Source organism: Rhineura floridana, chromosome 13 (assembly GCF_030035675.1).
Source record: "Rhineura floridana isolate rRhiFlo1 chromosome 13, rRhiFlo1.hap2, whole genome shotgun sequence".
NCBI classification, from domain to species: domain Eukaryota; kingdom Metazoa; phylum Chordata; class Lepidosauria; order Squamata; family Rhineuridae; genus Rhineura; species Rhineura floridana.
In genome coordinates, this window is record NC_084492.1 from 38450735 (window position 1) to 38464861 (window position 14127).

At 51.9% G+C, this 14127-nt stretch overlaps 1 protein-coding gene across 10 annotated transcripts in view; it reads right to left on the reverse strand.

Annotated features, from left to right (window-relative positions):
• Positions 1 to 307: 307 nt before the first annotated feature.
• ZFPM1 (zinc finger protein, FOG family member 1) overlaps positions 308 to 14127 on the reverse strand; it is a 133671-nt gene continuing 119851 nt past the window's right edge. For 9 of the 10 annotated variants that reach the window (XM_061594168.1, XM_061594165.1, XM_061594170.1 and 6 more), the window contains 6 exons: positions 12552 to 12657; positions 9537 to 9746; positions 8175 to 8399; positions 7883 to 7978; positions 6349 to 6504; positions 308 to 5096 (listed from right to left, as the gene is read on the reverse strand). In XM_061594168.1, coding sequence (XP_061450152.1) covers positions 2836 to 5096; positions 6349 to 6504; positions 7883 to 7978; positions 8175 to 8399; positions 9537 to 9746; positions 12552 to 12657 — 3054 coding nt within the window. In that variant the 3' untranslated portion in view covers positions 308 to 2835. The remainder of the gene's footprint in view (positions 5097 to 6348; positions 6505 to 7882; positions 7979 to 8174; positions 8400 to 9536; positions 9747 to 12551; positions 12658 to 14127) is intronic. The other variant, XM_061594169.1, reaches the window with a different exon arrangement.

Below are 14127 nucleotides of genomic sequence, written 5' to 3' on the forward strand. Positions count from 1 at the left end.
AGACATCTTGCTATGGCACGCTTCTCTAGTGCTGAGCTTCCAATAAACCTGAATTTTATCACAAGGCGTTTCTTTCCTGCCCTTAGAATACTATATTTTGTTATATTAATTATGCTGACGTTTTGTGTTAAGTCATTTCCTGGTTTCTGGGCTCCTCTTGGGATGGAAAAGTGGGATACATAAGCAATCAATGGTATAAAATGAAACATCACAAAGAATCTTCCCCCGCTGCCTGCCTGAATCCATTCACCTACAGCCAGGACTTCCAGCGGTACCCATGCGCGCCCACACAAGCACAAGCCAGAGGCACAGATTTAGTAGACATTTATTTATGTACACACTTATACACAAGGTTCCCAAGTGGAGAGGCTTTGCCGTCCCTCTGCAATGCCGTCTCCTTTGCAATTCAGTTCCAGTCCACACTGATTCTACATAAACCCACCGGACAACAATTTAGGAAAGGTGCACTCAAAGGCGGGACCCCTCCTCCTCACCCCACAGCTCACACAACGCAAGTGCACCCCTCTGCTCCGCTATAAGAGGATGATGGACACCCACCCCACCTCATGCAAGGGGTCTTCGAGCCAGCCTTCTGGTCAAGGCATGCCCAGGAATCCACCTGAGCCTTCATGCCTCTATCCTAAGGTGTCAGTGGGCAAGTGCCAACAGAGAACTCTTCTCCCAAGACAAAACAGGTGGGTGGGTGGGAAGAGTTCTGGGATGAGCATGGCTGTCCCACAAAGGAGCTTTCCATCTGGTCAGTGAACTGCAGCCCAGCCCTACTCTTTGCACAACACCACTGAGTATATACTGTATGTCCACCAAAGTGGAATTAAACCCAGGTGCATTAGTTGGGCTGTGAGCCTTTCTGGTGCAGTTGGCAAAGCTCTCTCTCTCTCTCTCTCTCGATAGACAGCTACACAAGCTAAGCCGGTTGCTTTCAGGACACACCAGATGCCTGCATATCATTCCACCATCACCAGCCACTCCCAGCAATCCCTCCCTTGCAAACTCCAGGGACGCTGCATCCATCAGCGGTGGGGCATGTGATGCCCCCTCACCACCACCCTGGAAGGATGTGGGGACCCATCCGATGGAAAAACAATGTGCCCAATAGCTAGATGTTGCTGACGGCATCAGTAACAGCTTCTCTGACCCACTGTTTAGCCCCAAAAGTTTTTCAGACATCAAGGGATGTCACAAAATCAGGGTCTCTCTTGAGCATACACAGAGAATAGTTCCTTCACTGCTGAGTGTGTCCTCTCTCACCTCTCACAAGCCACTAGGCTGATGAAAGGTGACAGTGCAGAGCGGCAGGGAGAGAGAAAGTGGTTTGCTATCTGCTGGTTTGCCCAAATTCCTTACGGGTTTCTAAAAAAAAAGAAAGGTTTAGGAGCTTTTTGATGTGAAATTCGTTATGGGTGCCCAGAAAAGAATAGTTTGGGGATTTTTGGCCCGCTTTGGCAGTCTTTGGAGTCTTGTTGTGAGCTGGAGGGTTCGGGGCAGAAAGTGAGCTTAGGGGACAGACTGGAGGAGTCAAGGGGCCAAAAAGAAGAAGAGAGATGGAAAATGAGGCAGGTGGCAGAAGGGGAAAAGCTCAGTCCTTTTGGAGGGACAGCGGTTCTCCTCTGCCCGTTTCCCCACAAAAGGGGGTCAGATTTGCATTTCACACTCCATTTTAAAGAGAAAACAACTTTATTTCAGGAAGTAATTTTAAACAACGGTGAGAGATAAATCTGACCTTTGTGAAAACATTCCAACAAGCGAAAGAATAAGGGAGAAAACTCATCATTATCAATATTTATGGTAGCTTCTTGTTTTGCACCAAAACCCCTGTACTCCGCTGGAGATCTTTGCAAACTTGTTTCTAAGCAGTCACAACCTTTCTCTCTCTTAGAACCCCTGCTCCCGGGCGCACAGCAGTTTACTTTTGGCTGAGGAATATGTACTCTGTACATGCTCAGGAGTAGCTGCTTCATCATTTTGACTTCATACTCCAAAAGAAAAAGAAAAAAGGAGGGAGAAAAGCTGCTGCCATGAGCCCTGGCTGAAGAATGGAGCCCTGACAAACAGGTCACAGATGCCTCTTGCACTTGGTTAGAGCATCTCTCTGGAAATGGGAGGGGCCTAAACTTTACAAGAACACAGCTGATGGTGAAAAGTCACCAGAACTTGGGAGGAACGCAGAGGAGCGAGGCCACAGGGGCCTCTGACACTCTGCCAAAACAAAGGAGCCACCGCAGGGATTGACCGGGGCTGGAGGGAGGCTCCCATTCAGAAGCTGGTGACCTGGCAATTTGCCCCAGGATGTCACTGGTGCAGCTGCCGCCCATTCGGACATCCTACAACCGCTACGGTTCCGGGTCAATTAACTCTTGACAAGTCAGGCTGGAGAACAGCAGGAGAGGAGCTTCCCCCCCAAGCTGTCCTCCCACTCCCCAGATGAAAAAGTGTGCGTGGGGTGTGCGCGCAAGAATGATACCTGAATTCTCATCAGGGGCAGGAAGGAGAGGAGGGGCTTCGCTGGTGAGCCTTGTAAGGGAGACCTCCCCACACCTTCCTCCAACCTGCTGAACATCCAGAGGGCCATCAATGCCTCCCCGTCCCTGCATGCAACTTGGCTGTCTCTCTCTGGGGCTCCACTAGTGCCGAAGGGAGAGCCCCTTCCCCTCGTGCAAAGGCAACCCTTCCCCAGTTCCACAGCTGAGGGCCCAGAAAGCTCTCAGCGGCAGAAGAGTCCATCTTGACGGGATGCTCCCAAGCCCACAGCCAGCTAGGAGCAGCCAGAGGCAGTGCTTCCGGGCAGGCGGACACGACGCAGGCTCAGACCAGGCACTACTTGACGTGTTCGGCAGCGTGGGAGGAGCAGTAGTACTTTTTGTGGGCAATGAAGGTTGACAGGCTGCTGAACTTGATGTTGCACAGGCGGCAGTACCTGTGGTTGCCGTTGGCGATGGGGGCAGGAGGCCCTTTCCCAAGCGGGGTCTGCACACTTTTGTCCGTGTACCCGGGGGGTGCGCTGGGGGTTGCCTCGGGCAAGGGGGAGATGGTCAAGGGGATGGAAGGGGAGACAGGGAGAAGAGGTTGGGGGGAAACTGTCAGGCGTGGACTCCCATTAGACACGGAAGGGGTGGGTGCCTCCTTGCCGTTGAAGCTGTCCTTACGCAGCCTGGGGAGGGGCTGGGGCGGGGAGGCAGGGGGCAGCAGGCTGCCCTCGGCCAGCGTCCGGGTGGCCTCTACCAATGTGGCACCAGCCACCGTTTTGGCAACAAAGAGGCCGTGGGCGTTGCGGAAGTGCTCCACTAAGTCCCCCTTAATGGCCCCATTGAGCGGGCAATAGGGGCACACCGCCAGGGGCACCTTGGCACCTTGGAGGTGCAGGGCTTTGGCATCCAAGTAGCGCTGCTGAAGGGAGTCCACGCCAGGAAAGGTGGCCGGGGGTGCCGCAGGGCTCAAGGAAGGGACCACCTTCTCCACTTTGACCGGCACCCCTTCGGGTTCATCGCTCGGCCCTTCGGGGCTGCCCTGCGGTTTCAGAAGGGCAGGGACGGCTCCCTTGATCTTCTGGAGCTGCTCCAGCGTGCTGGGCTGCAAGGGCGTGGCCGGGCAGTAGTACTTCTTGTGGGCCAGGTAGCTGTCCAGGCTGTGAAAGCTGATGCGGCAGGCCGTGCACTCGTGATAGTCCGCCAGAGGCAGAAGGGAGGCTGGGAGCACTTCTGCCCCACCATGGAGGCGGGGTTTCTTGCTCAGGTCAATGGGGCCATCCGCATCAGGGCTTGAGCTAGGCGAGGGGGCCGTCTTGACCACGGAAATGAGAGCTGGGACTGCGGGGGTCACTTCGGGGTTTGGGACATCGGGGGCCCTGCTGAGTTGGGTGGTGGCGTTGTGGATCTCGTACAGCTTGCGCCGCTTGCGGGTGCGGATCGGCTGGGGGAGGAAGGGCACTTTGCCAGCTGTGCCGGTCCGGCGCAATGGCGGGTCATGGCGGGAGGCACAGTAATAGCGCTTGTGCACCATGTACGTCTCGTGGCGGCTGAAGCGGATGTTGCAGGCTTCGCACACTGTCCTGCTGGGGTCGTCATCGGGCTCCTCTACGGAGCTGCCCCCAGGGCTCCGGCTGTCCTCACTGAGGCGCCCTGCCCCATCAGCCTCAGGGGAGGGGCTTGCTTTAGCTCCGCCCTCCTCCACCTTGATCTCTTGCTTGACCTCTGAGACCCCAAGCGGGCTGGTACCCCCCTCAGCCTCCCCCTCCTGCATCGCCTTGCTATCTCCAGGCAGCGGGGGTGAGAGGAGGTCCCCAGGTGCGGGTGGGCCTTTGGGGGTGGCCGAGGGAGCCGCCTTCAGCTTGTGAGGGCCGGCGGGGCTCTCTTCCGCCACACGGCGGCTGGAGCAGTACAGCCGCTTGTGGACATAGTAGTTGTTGATGTTGTTGAAGGTGATCTCACACTCAAAGCAGGTGGCACCCTTGGGCACCGGAGTGCCTGGAAAGAGGACAGGTGGCACTGCTGCGTGGCCTTGCTTCAGGCGGCTGTGGACCAGTTCCGACATCTTGGCCAGGATCTCCGAGGCTTGTGGCACCACCGTGGCCTCGTGGCCAAACATGTACTGGGGCAGAAAGATCGTGCCGCCAGGCGTGCTGGAGCCAGGCTCACGTGGCACTGGGCTGGAGCCAGGCGTGGGGCTGGCAATCTCAGACTTCACCTTCACAGAATGCAGGCTGTGTGGAGAGGAGGGGTCTGGCTCCTGCTCAGGACCAGCAGCTGTCACTGCCTGGGAGGTGCCCTTGAGGACTTCCCCTTCATCAACAGGCTCCTCCTTGATCCGCACCGGCGGCACCCCATCAACCAGCATGGCAGAAGAGCCTCTTTCTCGGGGAGGGGAGCCATTCACTGCTTCCTCTGCAGGAGATGCGGCCATGCCCTGAATCGCTGGTTTGGCAGGGGCATCTGGCTGGTTCTGGGCAACTTTGGGCTCTAAGCCTGGCAGTACGGCAGCGCTGTGCAAAACCACATGCTGTTGGAGGCTAGGCAAGGAATCGGCCGCATAGCCACAGAAGCTGCACTTAAAGGCAGAGATTGGGCCTGGCGTGCTCAAACCTGTAGGGAGAGGCGAGGGGAACAGACATGAGAGGCATTTCCATGCTGAGGTGTTGAGACAGTGGCTTGTCCTTGTCCTCACAGCCCTGAGGTGGGGCACCTGGCTAGCTACAGCAATGTCATTACATTTTGTATGTCCTGGCTCGGAGAAACACACATTCTGGCTATCTGCAGCACTGGCCTCATACACAAGAGGAAAGTTATGCCCCTTCCTCTGGGCCCAAATTCTTCTCTGGTTCAGATTAAAATCTTATATGGGAAAGAACAGTCCAGCCTCATCCCCCCCCCATTCTGCTACTTTCCTTGGTGCTTGGACAGCTTTTTGCAGGGCAGAAGGGACACTGGGAAATAAAATTCCCATAGCACTACTGACATCCATCAGTAGCACTAGGAAAACTTCTTTTTCCAGGGCTCCTGGCTCACAGCCATAGGGTGGTGGTGATGGTGGTTGGGAGAAGATTCCTCCCCTTCCAGTGCTCTTCCTGCCAGGACAAAAAGTCAGGTAAGATGGGAAGAGGAAGGGGCTTTGGAGGGCAAGCAGGTGGGTGGGAAGGATAAGACCCTGCTTGCTTTCCCTAATGGCAAAATGATTTAGCTCGGAATCATGCTCCAAACGAACTGAGATTGTTTCCAAGCTTTGCAGGAAGACACGTCTGCTTTCAGAGCCCAATTCTAACCCTGACAAAGAGAGTTCATCCCATCGCTGGTTATGTGAGCATGCAGGTTTTACAAGGGCTTAGATATATGTGCCACACATCCCCAGTCCCACCCTCCCTGAAGTGGCCCCAACCCCCAAATTAACTAGAATACCCAGCAGAGCTCTACAAATAACTGTCTTATCAAACACTACACAGCAGACCCTCCCGCCATTATTATTGTTATTAAGAATGTTATAACAAAATTATAATAAATTATATTATTACTCTTACTCAGAATAGACCCACTGAAGTTAATGAACATGACTAACTTAGGCTCACTAATTTCAGTGGGTCTGCTCTTAGCAGGACTTAGCTGGGTACAACCCAATAAAAGTTAATTATACAATTATAATAAATGACACTAATTATATTTGTGTCCCACCTTTGCTCTAAGGCGCTCAAGGTGGTGTACCTAGTTCTTTCCCATTTTATCCTCACAACAACCCTGTGGGGATGGCCCAGTGGGAATTTGAACCTGGTTCTCCCCAGTCCTAGTCTGCCACCCAAGCCACGACGCCACGCTCACTCCACTTCATGCCAAGAGCACAACTTACCTGGGGCAAGTGGTTTGGCGGCAGGGCCAGGAATGGCAGTGCCTTGGGAATAGACCTCCCCCTTGGAGCCTGGCTGGCAGATCATATGATTTGTGACCAGGTGACTGTAGAGGATGTCCCTGGTGGTGGAGATGAAACCGCAGCTGTGGCAGATGCCTAAGGGCAAAGAAATCAACACGTATGAAGCTGCTGGGAGCCACTGTCGGCCCACCGAGCCCAGTACAGTCTACTCTGACTGGCAGCAGCTCTCCAAGCCTCAGGCAGAGAGCGGTCTTTTCCGAGCCCCACTACCCAAGAGCTTTCCTAGCCTGCAGGGTGCTTTGCAAAGGGCTTTGTGAGATAACACTTTGCAGCCAGGGGGTTCTCCGATGTCAGGTGGAGGGCAGCTGGGCGTAGACTGGCTGAAGTGGCCTCGCGGATCAAATGGGGAGTCTTTGAGGGTCTAATCCCCAAAGCCCTGAGCTAAGAGCCAGACCAGGTTCCGGGCTCCGAGTCTTACGCTGGTGACCAGGGGACGACCAAAGCCGAGGCTGGCCGGAAGGAGCCCACAGCACCAGATGCACAGCACCAGGGCCGGAAGAGCTGGAGGTACGGCCCTCCCCCCCAGGCACATTCCCTTGGAACCGAGGGCCAGTCCAACACCGCAGGGAGCATATCCAGGCCACATTCACACTGTACATTTATTCCACTATTATTCCATTTTAAACAGTTGTGGTTTCCCCCAAAGAATCCTGGGAAATGTAGTTTGTGAAGGGTGCTGGAAATTGTTAGGAAAACCATATTCCCTTACAGACCTGCAATTCCCAGCATTCTCTGAGAAGAGGGACTGACTGTTTAACCACTTGGGGAGCTGTAGCTGTGTGTGGAGAATGGAGGTCTCCTAGCAACTCTCAGCACTCTTCACAAACCACACTTCCCAGGATTCTTTGGGGGAAGCCGTTACTGTTGAAAGTGGGATAATAGTGGCATAAATGTACAGTGTGAATGTGGCCCCAGTGGGAGGCTACGGAGTACAGGGAAAATGCCTGTCTTCAGGCCAGAAGGGTGGCCCTTTAAGAGACTCCAACTCCCCCCCCCCGAGAAAGTTGCTGGGGCTTGGGACTGGCAGCTGCCTTGCCGAAAGGGCTCCTTCGCACAACCAGAGCAGGACACAGGAGGTCTTCCCCACCCCTACCTGCAGGTGGCACCTGGGACGTCCTCCTTGCAAGCCACGTATGCACTCTATCACTGTGCTACAGTACACCTTGTACCACAGCCCCTGCCCACAACATGGCCCCCCTGGGCATCTCCTCGCTTAGTCTTCGGCATCAGAACTGCCACGTGGTCCCTCTTCCCAATTCTATGCCCTCAAAGCTCAGCCAGAAGAAGAGTCCTGAGGCTGGATCAGGCCAAAGGGGCCCCCTCTAGTTCAGCATCCTAACAGAGCCGTCGCCACTGAAGACAAACACTCCTCTAGCTGAAGGACGCAGGCCGTGGCCCCTGCCCCGAGGAGCGCTGCTTGCGATCCGGAGCGACGGCTCATCCATCGGCTTACCGTTCAGTGTGTCTGTGTGGACCTTCAGGTGGCGCTCACAGTTGGCTTTGGTGGTGAAGGCGGAGTGGCAGATGAGGCAAACAAATGGCCTCTCTCCTGAAAGAGAAGCCAGAAGAAAGCAGCCGCATGAGGAAAAATGGCCACAAGGGTTGTCTCGTCGCCCAAACGACAGGGGTGGCCCAAGACACGCTCAAGCCCTTGGGGGTGTTATTCTGCCTCCTCCTCTTCCAGTAGCCCTTTTCTCCAACAAACTAGAGCCCCCCCCCAAGGGAGGGAGGGGTGCCTCTCATACCACTGTGGCTCCGCATGTGGATCTCCAAGGAACTGGCGCTGGGACAGCTCTTTTTACACTGTGGGAAGGGGCAGATGCGCTCATTCGGATAGGCCTCCTTGGGCTTCTCGTCTACCGTGGGCGATGTGGCGTTCTGACGGCTGGCGCAATAGTACGTCAAATGGGCCTGCAAGTTCCGCTCGCTCCGGTACCAGATGCCACAGTCCTTGCAGGGAAAAACATCCTCTGGACAGAAGGGAAGCAAGGGGGGGAGGGAGGAAGAAATGAAATAAAATCAAAAGGAAGGACCAGATACTGTATATCCCTCTTGACACCCTAATCCAAGAGCACAGATCAGAAGGAAATGGTAAAAGGCAAACCACTTCCTTGCCTCTTTGCAGTCACAGAAACGGAGGCCCCATCTGCACCATGCATACATTTAAAGCAATATATCGTACCACTTTAAACGTGGCTTCCCCCAAATAATCCTGGCGACTCTCGTTTGTTAAGGGTGCTAAGAGTTGTCAGGAGACCCCTCTCGGAGGTACAGTTCCAGAGTGGTTTATCAATCAATCCCTCTTCCCAGAGAACTCTGGTAAGTGTAAGGGTCTCCTAACAATTCTCAGCACCCTTAACAAACTACAGTTTCCAAGATTCTTCCGGGGACTGCTTAAAATGGTATAATTATTGCTTTAAATGTACAGTGCAGATGGGATGGTGAACCTGCAACCCTCCAGATGTTCCTGCACTATAGTTCCCATTCTCCCTAGCCATTGGCTTTGCTGTCTGGGGCTGATAAGGAAGTGGAGTTCAACAACATCTGGAGGGCCACAGCTCCTCCCCACTATAAAACAATTCAAGCAGACTTTGGGTTCATCCAGATGTACATCTATCCTGATTTTCATGCACAAAGCTTTTACAGAGATCTGCTCTTTGGTGAACATTCATTCAGACTTGTTTGCAGGGGTAGTTATACGACAGTGAGCATCCGTCCCGGTTTGCTTATGAGGTGTCGTCTTCTCGTTAATCATCCCATGCTTTTCAATGCATTTCCCTGTCCCTTTCCTGCCTGCAAAAGGTCCATTTATTTAAGGAGCAGATTTGTTGCACTAGAGCAGGTGTGGCGAACCTTTGGCACTCCAGATGTTGCCCCAGCAAGCATGGCCAATGGCCAGGGATGGTGGGAGTCGTAGTTCAGCAACATCTGGAGAGCCAAAGGCTCCCTGCACCTGGACGAGAGTGACACAGCACTTCCGTCCAATTTAATTGCAGGAACCAAAATTTCCAGGTTGTGCTTGAATTCCTCCCGCAAAATACTGACAGTCTGGAGGCACCCTAAATAATCCAGTTCATTGTGCCTCCGGGGACGGAAGAGGCACTTACTGTTCACAACCGCTGTGGCTAAGATGGCTGCCATGCCTGCTTGCTGTGGCAGAAGCTGGATTTCGGGGGCCAGAGCCGCTGGGTATGAAGACCCCCCGGGCTCAGTCTTCACGGTGTGGTTGGGGATCCCCTTCGGCTCAGCCATGACAAAAGCGCTCAGTGCGTCCCCTTCGGAGATGGCTTTTGTGGTTTTGCACCAGATGAAATCATCTGGAGAACATGCGGGGGGGAGAGAAACCATAAAACCAGAATGAGTCACTTCTCAGTAACCAGCCCCCCTGAAGAAGAAAATGACACAAATGGTTTTGAGGGGCATTTACCACCTTGAGCTAAATTCCAGTGTATCTCAGGGTTATAAAATGTCCCAAACAAAGGCACGCGTGTTGCCTTGGAAGGACAATCAAGTCTTCGAATCATAGAACAGTAGAGTTGGAAGAGGCCTACAAGGCCATCGAGTCCAACCCCCTGCTCAATGCAGGAATCCAAATCAAAGCATTCGCGACAGATGGCTGTCCAGCTGCCTCTTGAATGCCTCCAGTGTCGGAGAGCCCACTACCTCTCTAGGTCATTGATTCCATTGTCGTATGGCTCTAACAGTTAGGAAGTTTTTCCTGACGTTCAGTCGACATCTGGCTTCTTGCAACTTGAGCCCATTATTCGGTGTCCTGCACTCTGGGACAACAGAGAAGAGATCCTGGCCCTCCTCTGTGCAGCAACCTTTCATGTACTTGAAGAGTGCTATCATATCTCCCCTCAGTCTTCTCTTCTCCAAGCTAAACATGCCCAGTTCTTTCAGTCTCTCCTCATAGGGTTTTGCTTCCCAAGATCAGATTTTATTTGAAAAAATACCAACATGTTAACACTGCCCAGGATGAAAAAACACCCTAGCGGCAATCATCAATAATTTCTTTCTTTCTCTTTCATTTTGTCCCAGGCTCTTTTTTGGGCTTTCAGAAATAAACTGTCTGGGCACTTAAACCTCCATCGTGTGTGTGTGTGTGTATTAGAGCACTAGAGAAATAAATTCTTAGTAATTAAAACCTGTGAATAAAAGAAGCTGAAGTTCAAATCCCTACACAGCTCATTAAATGACCACTAGCTCATCCTAGCCAACCACTCAGGGATGGGATGAGGCTAAACCATTACCATGAGTCCCTTGCAGATAGGATGGGAGGCAACTTGCACGGAATAATGAACAGAGTAATGGACACCAGCAACACCAACGCTGCAGTGGCTGGTGCTTGCAATACACACAGCGACCCAGAGGCGGCAGCATCAGCCCACACACTCACAAAAGCAGGCATTAAGCGCTTTCTTTCTCTCCTGATTGTCTGGCACTTCTTGCCCATTGCTTTGTCCTCTCCAACTTTTCATGCCCTCAACCAACCGAGGGTCCCTTGTCTGTTCTCCTTTGCCACCCGCTGTACCTGGGACGCCCTCCCTAAATGTGTCCACAGTATCGTCTCCCTGTCTCTCCAAACCTGCCCTCAAGCCCATCTTTTCCAGGAAGAATTTGGCTCAACTCCTAAACTTTCCTGTCTAACATGCCGCTGTAGTATGCCCACATTCACTCCTAGCTGTTCTCACATCTCCTTTCTTCTGTTATTTTCCATATCGTTCATCTTAGATTGCAAGCTCTTTGAGGGCAGAGACCTGTCTGTTTCTTGCCTCTCATACGCTGAAGGTCATTTAGGTGCACTGATGGTGTGGTATAAATATATAACAACAATGGGATGTATTCCTCTAAATTCTGCTCAGAGTAGATCCACTGAAATTAATAGACCTGTTGCTGTTAATTATAATATATTTATTATCCGCCCTCCACCAGCAGGCTCTTAACCTCAGTTAGCAGATAAACAAAGGAGGGAGGTACCCAAAAGTACTGGTAACGAGGAGAGGGGGCAAACCTCAAAGCGCCTTGCCAGTGAAAAGCCAGAGGTGGAAAAGAAAGTGTTTTGGGCAGTAAATAAAGACACGTTCGTTTCCACCTCTGGCTTTTCACTGGCAAGGCACTTTGAGGCTTACCCCCTCTCCTCATTACCAGTTCTTAACCTCAGTTAGCCATGTCACAAATTCCAATGGATTTACTCTGACTAGGACACTGGATGAAGCCCAATAGTAAATAAAATAAATAATAAAAGATCCTGCTGGGAGGAAGGGCGGGATGCAAATCAAATAATAACACTGAGCAGCTGCATAGCGCTCTCTGAGTGTTCAGAGGGCTTCACATTCATTGTCTTCTTATAATCCACACAACAACCTCTCAGGTAGGCTAATTCCATCACCATCACATTGCAGAATACGGGGGCAAGGGCTGACCAAATTCAGACATTCCTCGGCGAATGAAATGTGGAATGAGGCTTAACCAAAGGGAATTTGGAGGGAGGAGATGAAGGTATTCAAAGATGAAAAGTTGATGGGAACATACACATCCCAATTAGGGCAGGATAGGGGCAAGGCTTAAGAAAACATAAGAATCCCACCTTGCCGCCCTTTACTTGCCAATAAAAAATATGACTGTTTTAAGGGTCTGTGCCCCTATTTTCCTCTTTCAACAAGTCTTCTTTTAAGTAGACACCATATCCCAGTCAGCATCTGTGTTGGAATTACTTTTTTAGATGTTTCTAAAACTTTTTTTAAATTTTTTAAAAGATTTTAAAAAAGATACTTTGTTTTAATATGTTTTAATAATTTCTTTCTTTCTCTTTCATTTTGTTCCAGGCTCTTTTTTGGGCTTTCAGAAATAAACTGTCTTGTTTTTTTAGAGTGTTTTTCGTGTTTTTGTTTGCCACCCTGGGGTCCTTTCAGGAGGAAGGGCAAGATAAATAAATAAATAAATACTTGGAAAGCACTCCAGAGCAAATGCCCCCGGCCTTTGCCTCCAAATTTGTTTTTAATACTGTATTTCATATTGTTGTGACCTCCGCTTGGACCTTTTGGTGAAGTGCAAGTAACAGATATCACCACTGTCATCTGCCCAGATCAGGCCCAAGAGGCTGTTGTCCAAACACTGACCCTTCTTGTAGATCACTGAATTGGCATCGCCTTCTCCAGAAACCAAAGGCAGCTTTGACAGCCAGCAACTGTCATCTTCCAGCATCAGGGTCACAGGTGGGTTTGGCTAGAAGCAGAAATATAAAAACAAGCTTGTTTTAATATGTATGTGGTTCCTGGAAAATACCCATAAAAGTGAAGCCACAGCAAAACAGAACCCCCCCTCTGAGCGCCAACGTCAGATGGAGTTGTGTCTACAACTCTGAACAATTTTTTAAAATTCAGAACCCGGCCTCGGAGTGCTTTGTTGACAGAATTCACAGCTGCTCAGAAATCTACAAAAACTTTCAGATCCCTGATTTATTTTGGGTCATTCCCCAAACTGAATTTGGCATATGTCTCTGACACACTTAACCAGCCCTTCACTGGAATGTCAAGGCTTCCTCACTTCAGCTATTTGCCTGGTTCCACCCTGCGCTACATGTGTGTGTGTGTGTGTGTGTGTGTGTGTGTGTGTGTGTGTGTGTGTGTGAGTGAGAGAGAGAGAGAGAGAGAGAGAGAGAGAGAGAGAGAGAGAGAGAGAGAGAGAGAGAGAGAGAGAGGCACATCTCAACGAAAGCAAGAATCCTGGGCAGTTCAGGGCTCGCACTTCTGGTGCAGCCTGGAGAGAGTTTTCTGAGGGCCAGACAGAGAGGGTTGGAGGGCCACCCTTGGTCCCTGGGCTCAAAGTTCCCCAAGCCCTCCTGTGACAAAGCACCCCTCTCGTGCTCCAGGGCAACATGAGCTAGAAGAATGTCGGAAGGGGCCCTCCAACAAGATGTGCAAGGGACCATTGCTTTGAAGAGGAATGAACAGAGAGGGCAAAGAAGCAGAAGGCATGACCTGAAGGCACACGAGGAGGCCTGGCCTGGCCGATGCCTGGAGGGAAGGCCACCTGGGAAGCACATGTATGCCGCCTTGAGTTCCTTGATGAAGGAAAGGCGGGATATAAATGTCAGCCAAAAAACCCCGGAACAACAAATAAATAAGCAAGACATGGGTGCTGTGTGCATGCACATGTGCCTTATGTCTGCAGGGTTGCTTCCATCCAGAGATGGACCCGGCCTCCAAGCAGCTGGTGAATCATTTGACTGGCCGGGTGACAAGACCCATTTGGCCACACAGCAACGGAGGGAACTGGCTATCGCAGCCAAATCCCTTCAGAGACAACTAGACCAAGTATGGCTCATGCCTTGCCGTTGTAGGGACTGCTCTGCCTGGCTGGGTACGCAACTGGGAGCACAACTTTGCAGTAACTCCCTCCCTCTCTCACCACTCCATTCTGTTGTCCTTGGGTCTCCCAGAAAGAAAGGCGACACCTAACTTGCCTCTCACAGAAGGGACCTCAGCACCCCTACAGAGAGGCCTCCTCTGCCTGTGGATAGCCCCCCACTCTTGTGGAAGATGACCCTGCTGCTTGCCGCCCGGCCAAACCTATAGCATTGCCAACGGCCGCCAGAGCGTGACTCTGAACACAACAAGCTTGTTATTTCCTCTTCTCCTTAGCCTGAGGGCCGACCATTGCCGGCTGTGGAGGAAACAGCCACTTCACCCCTAA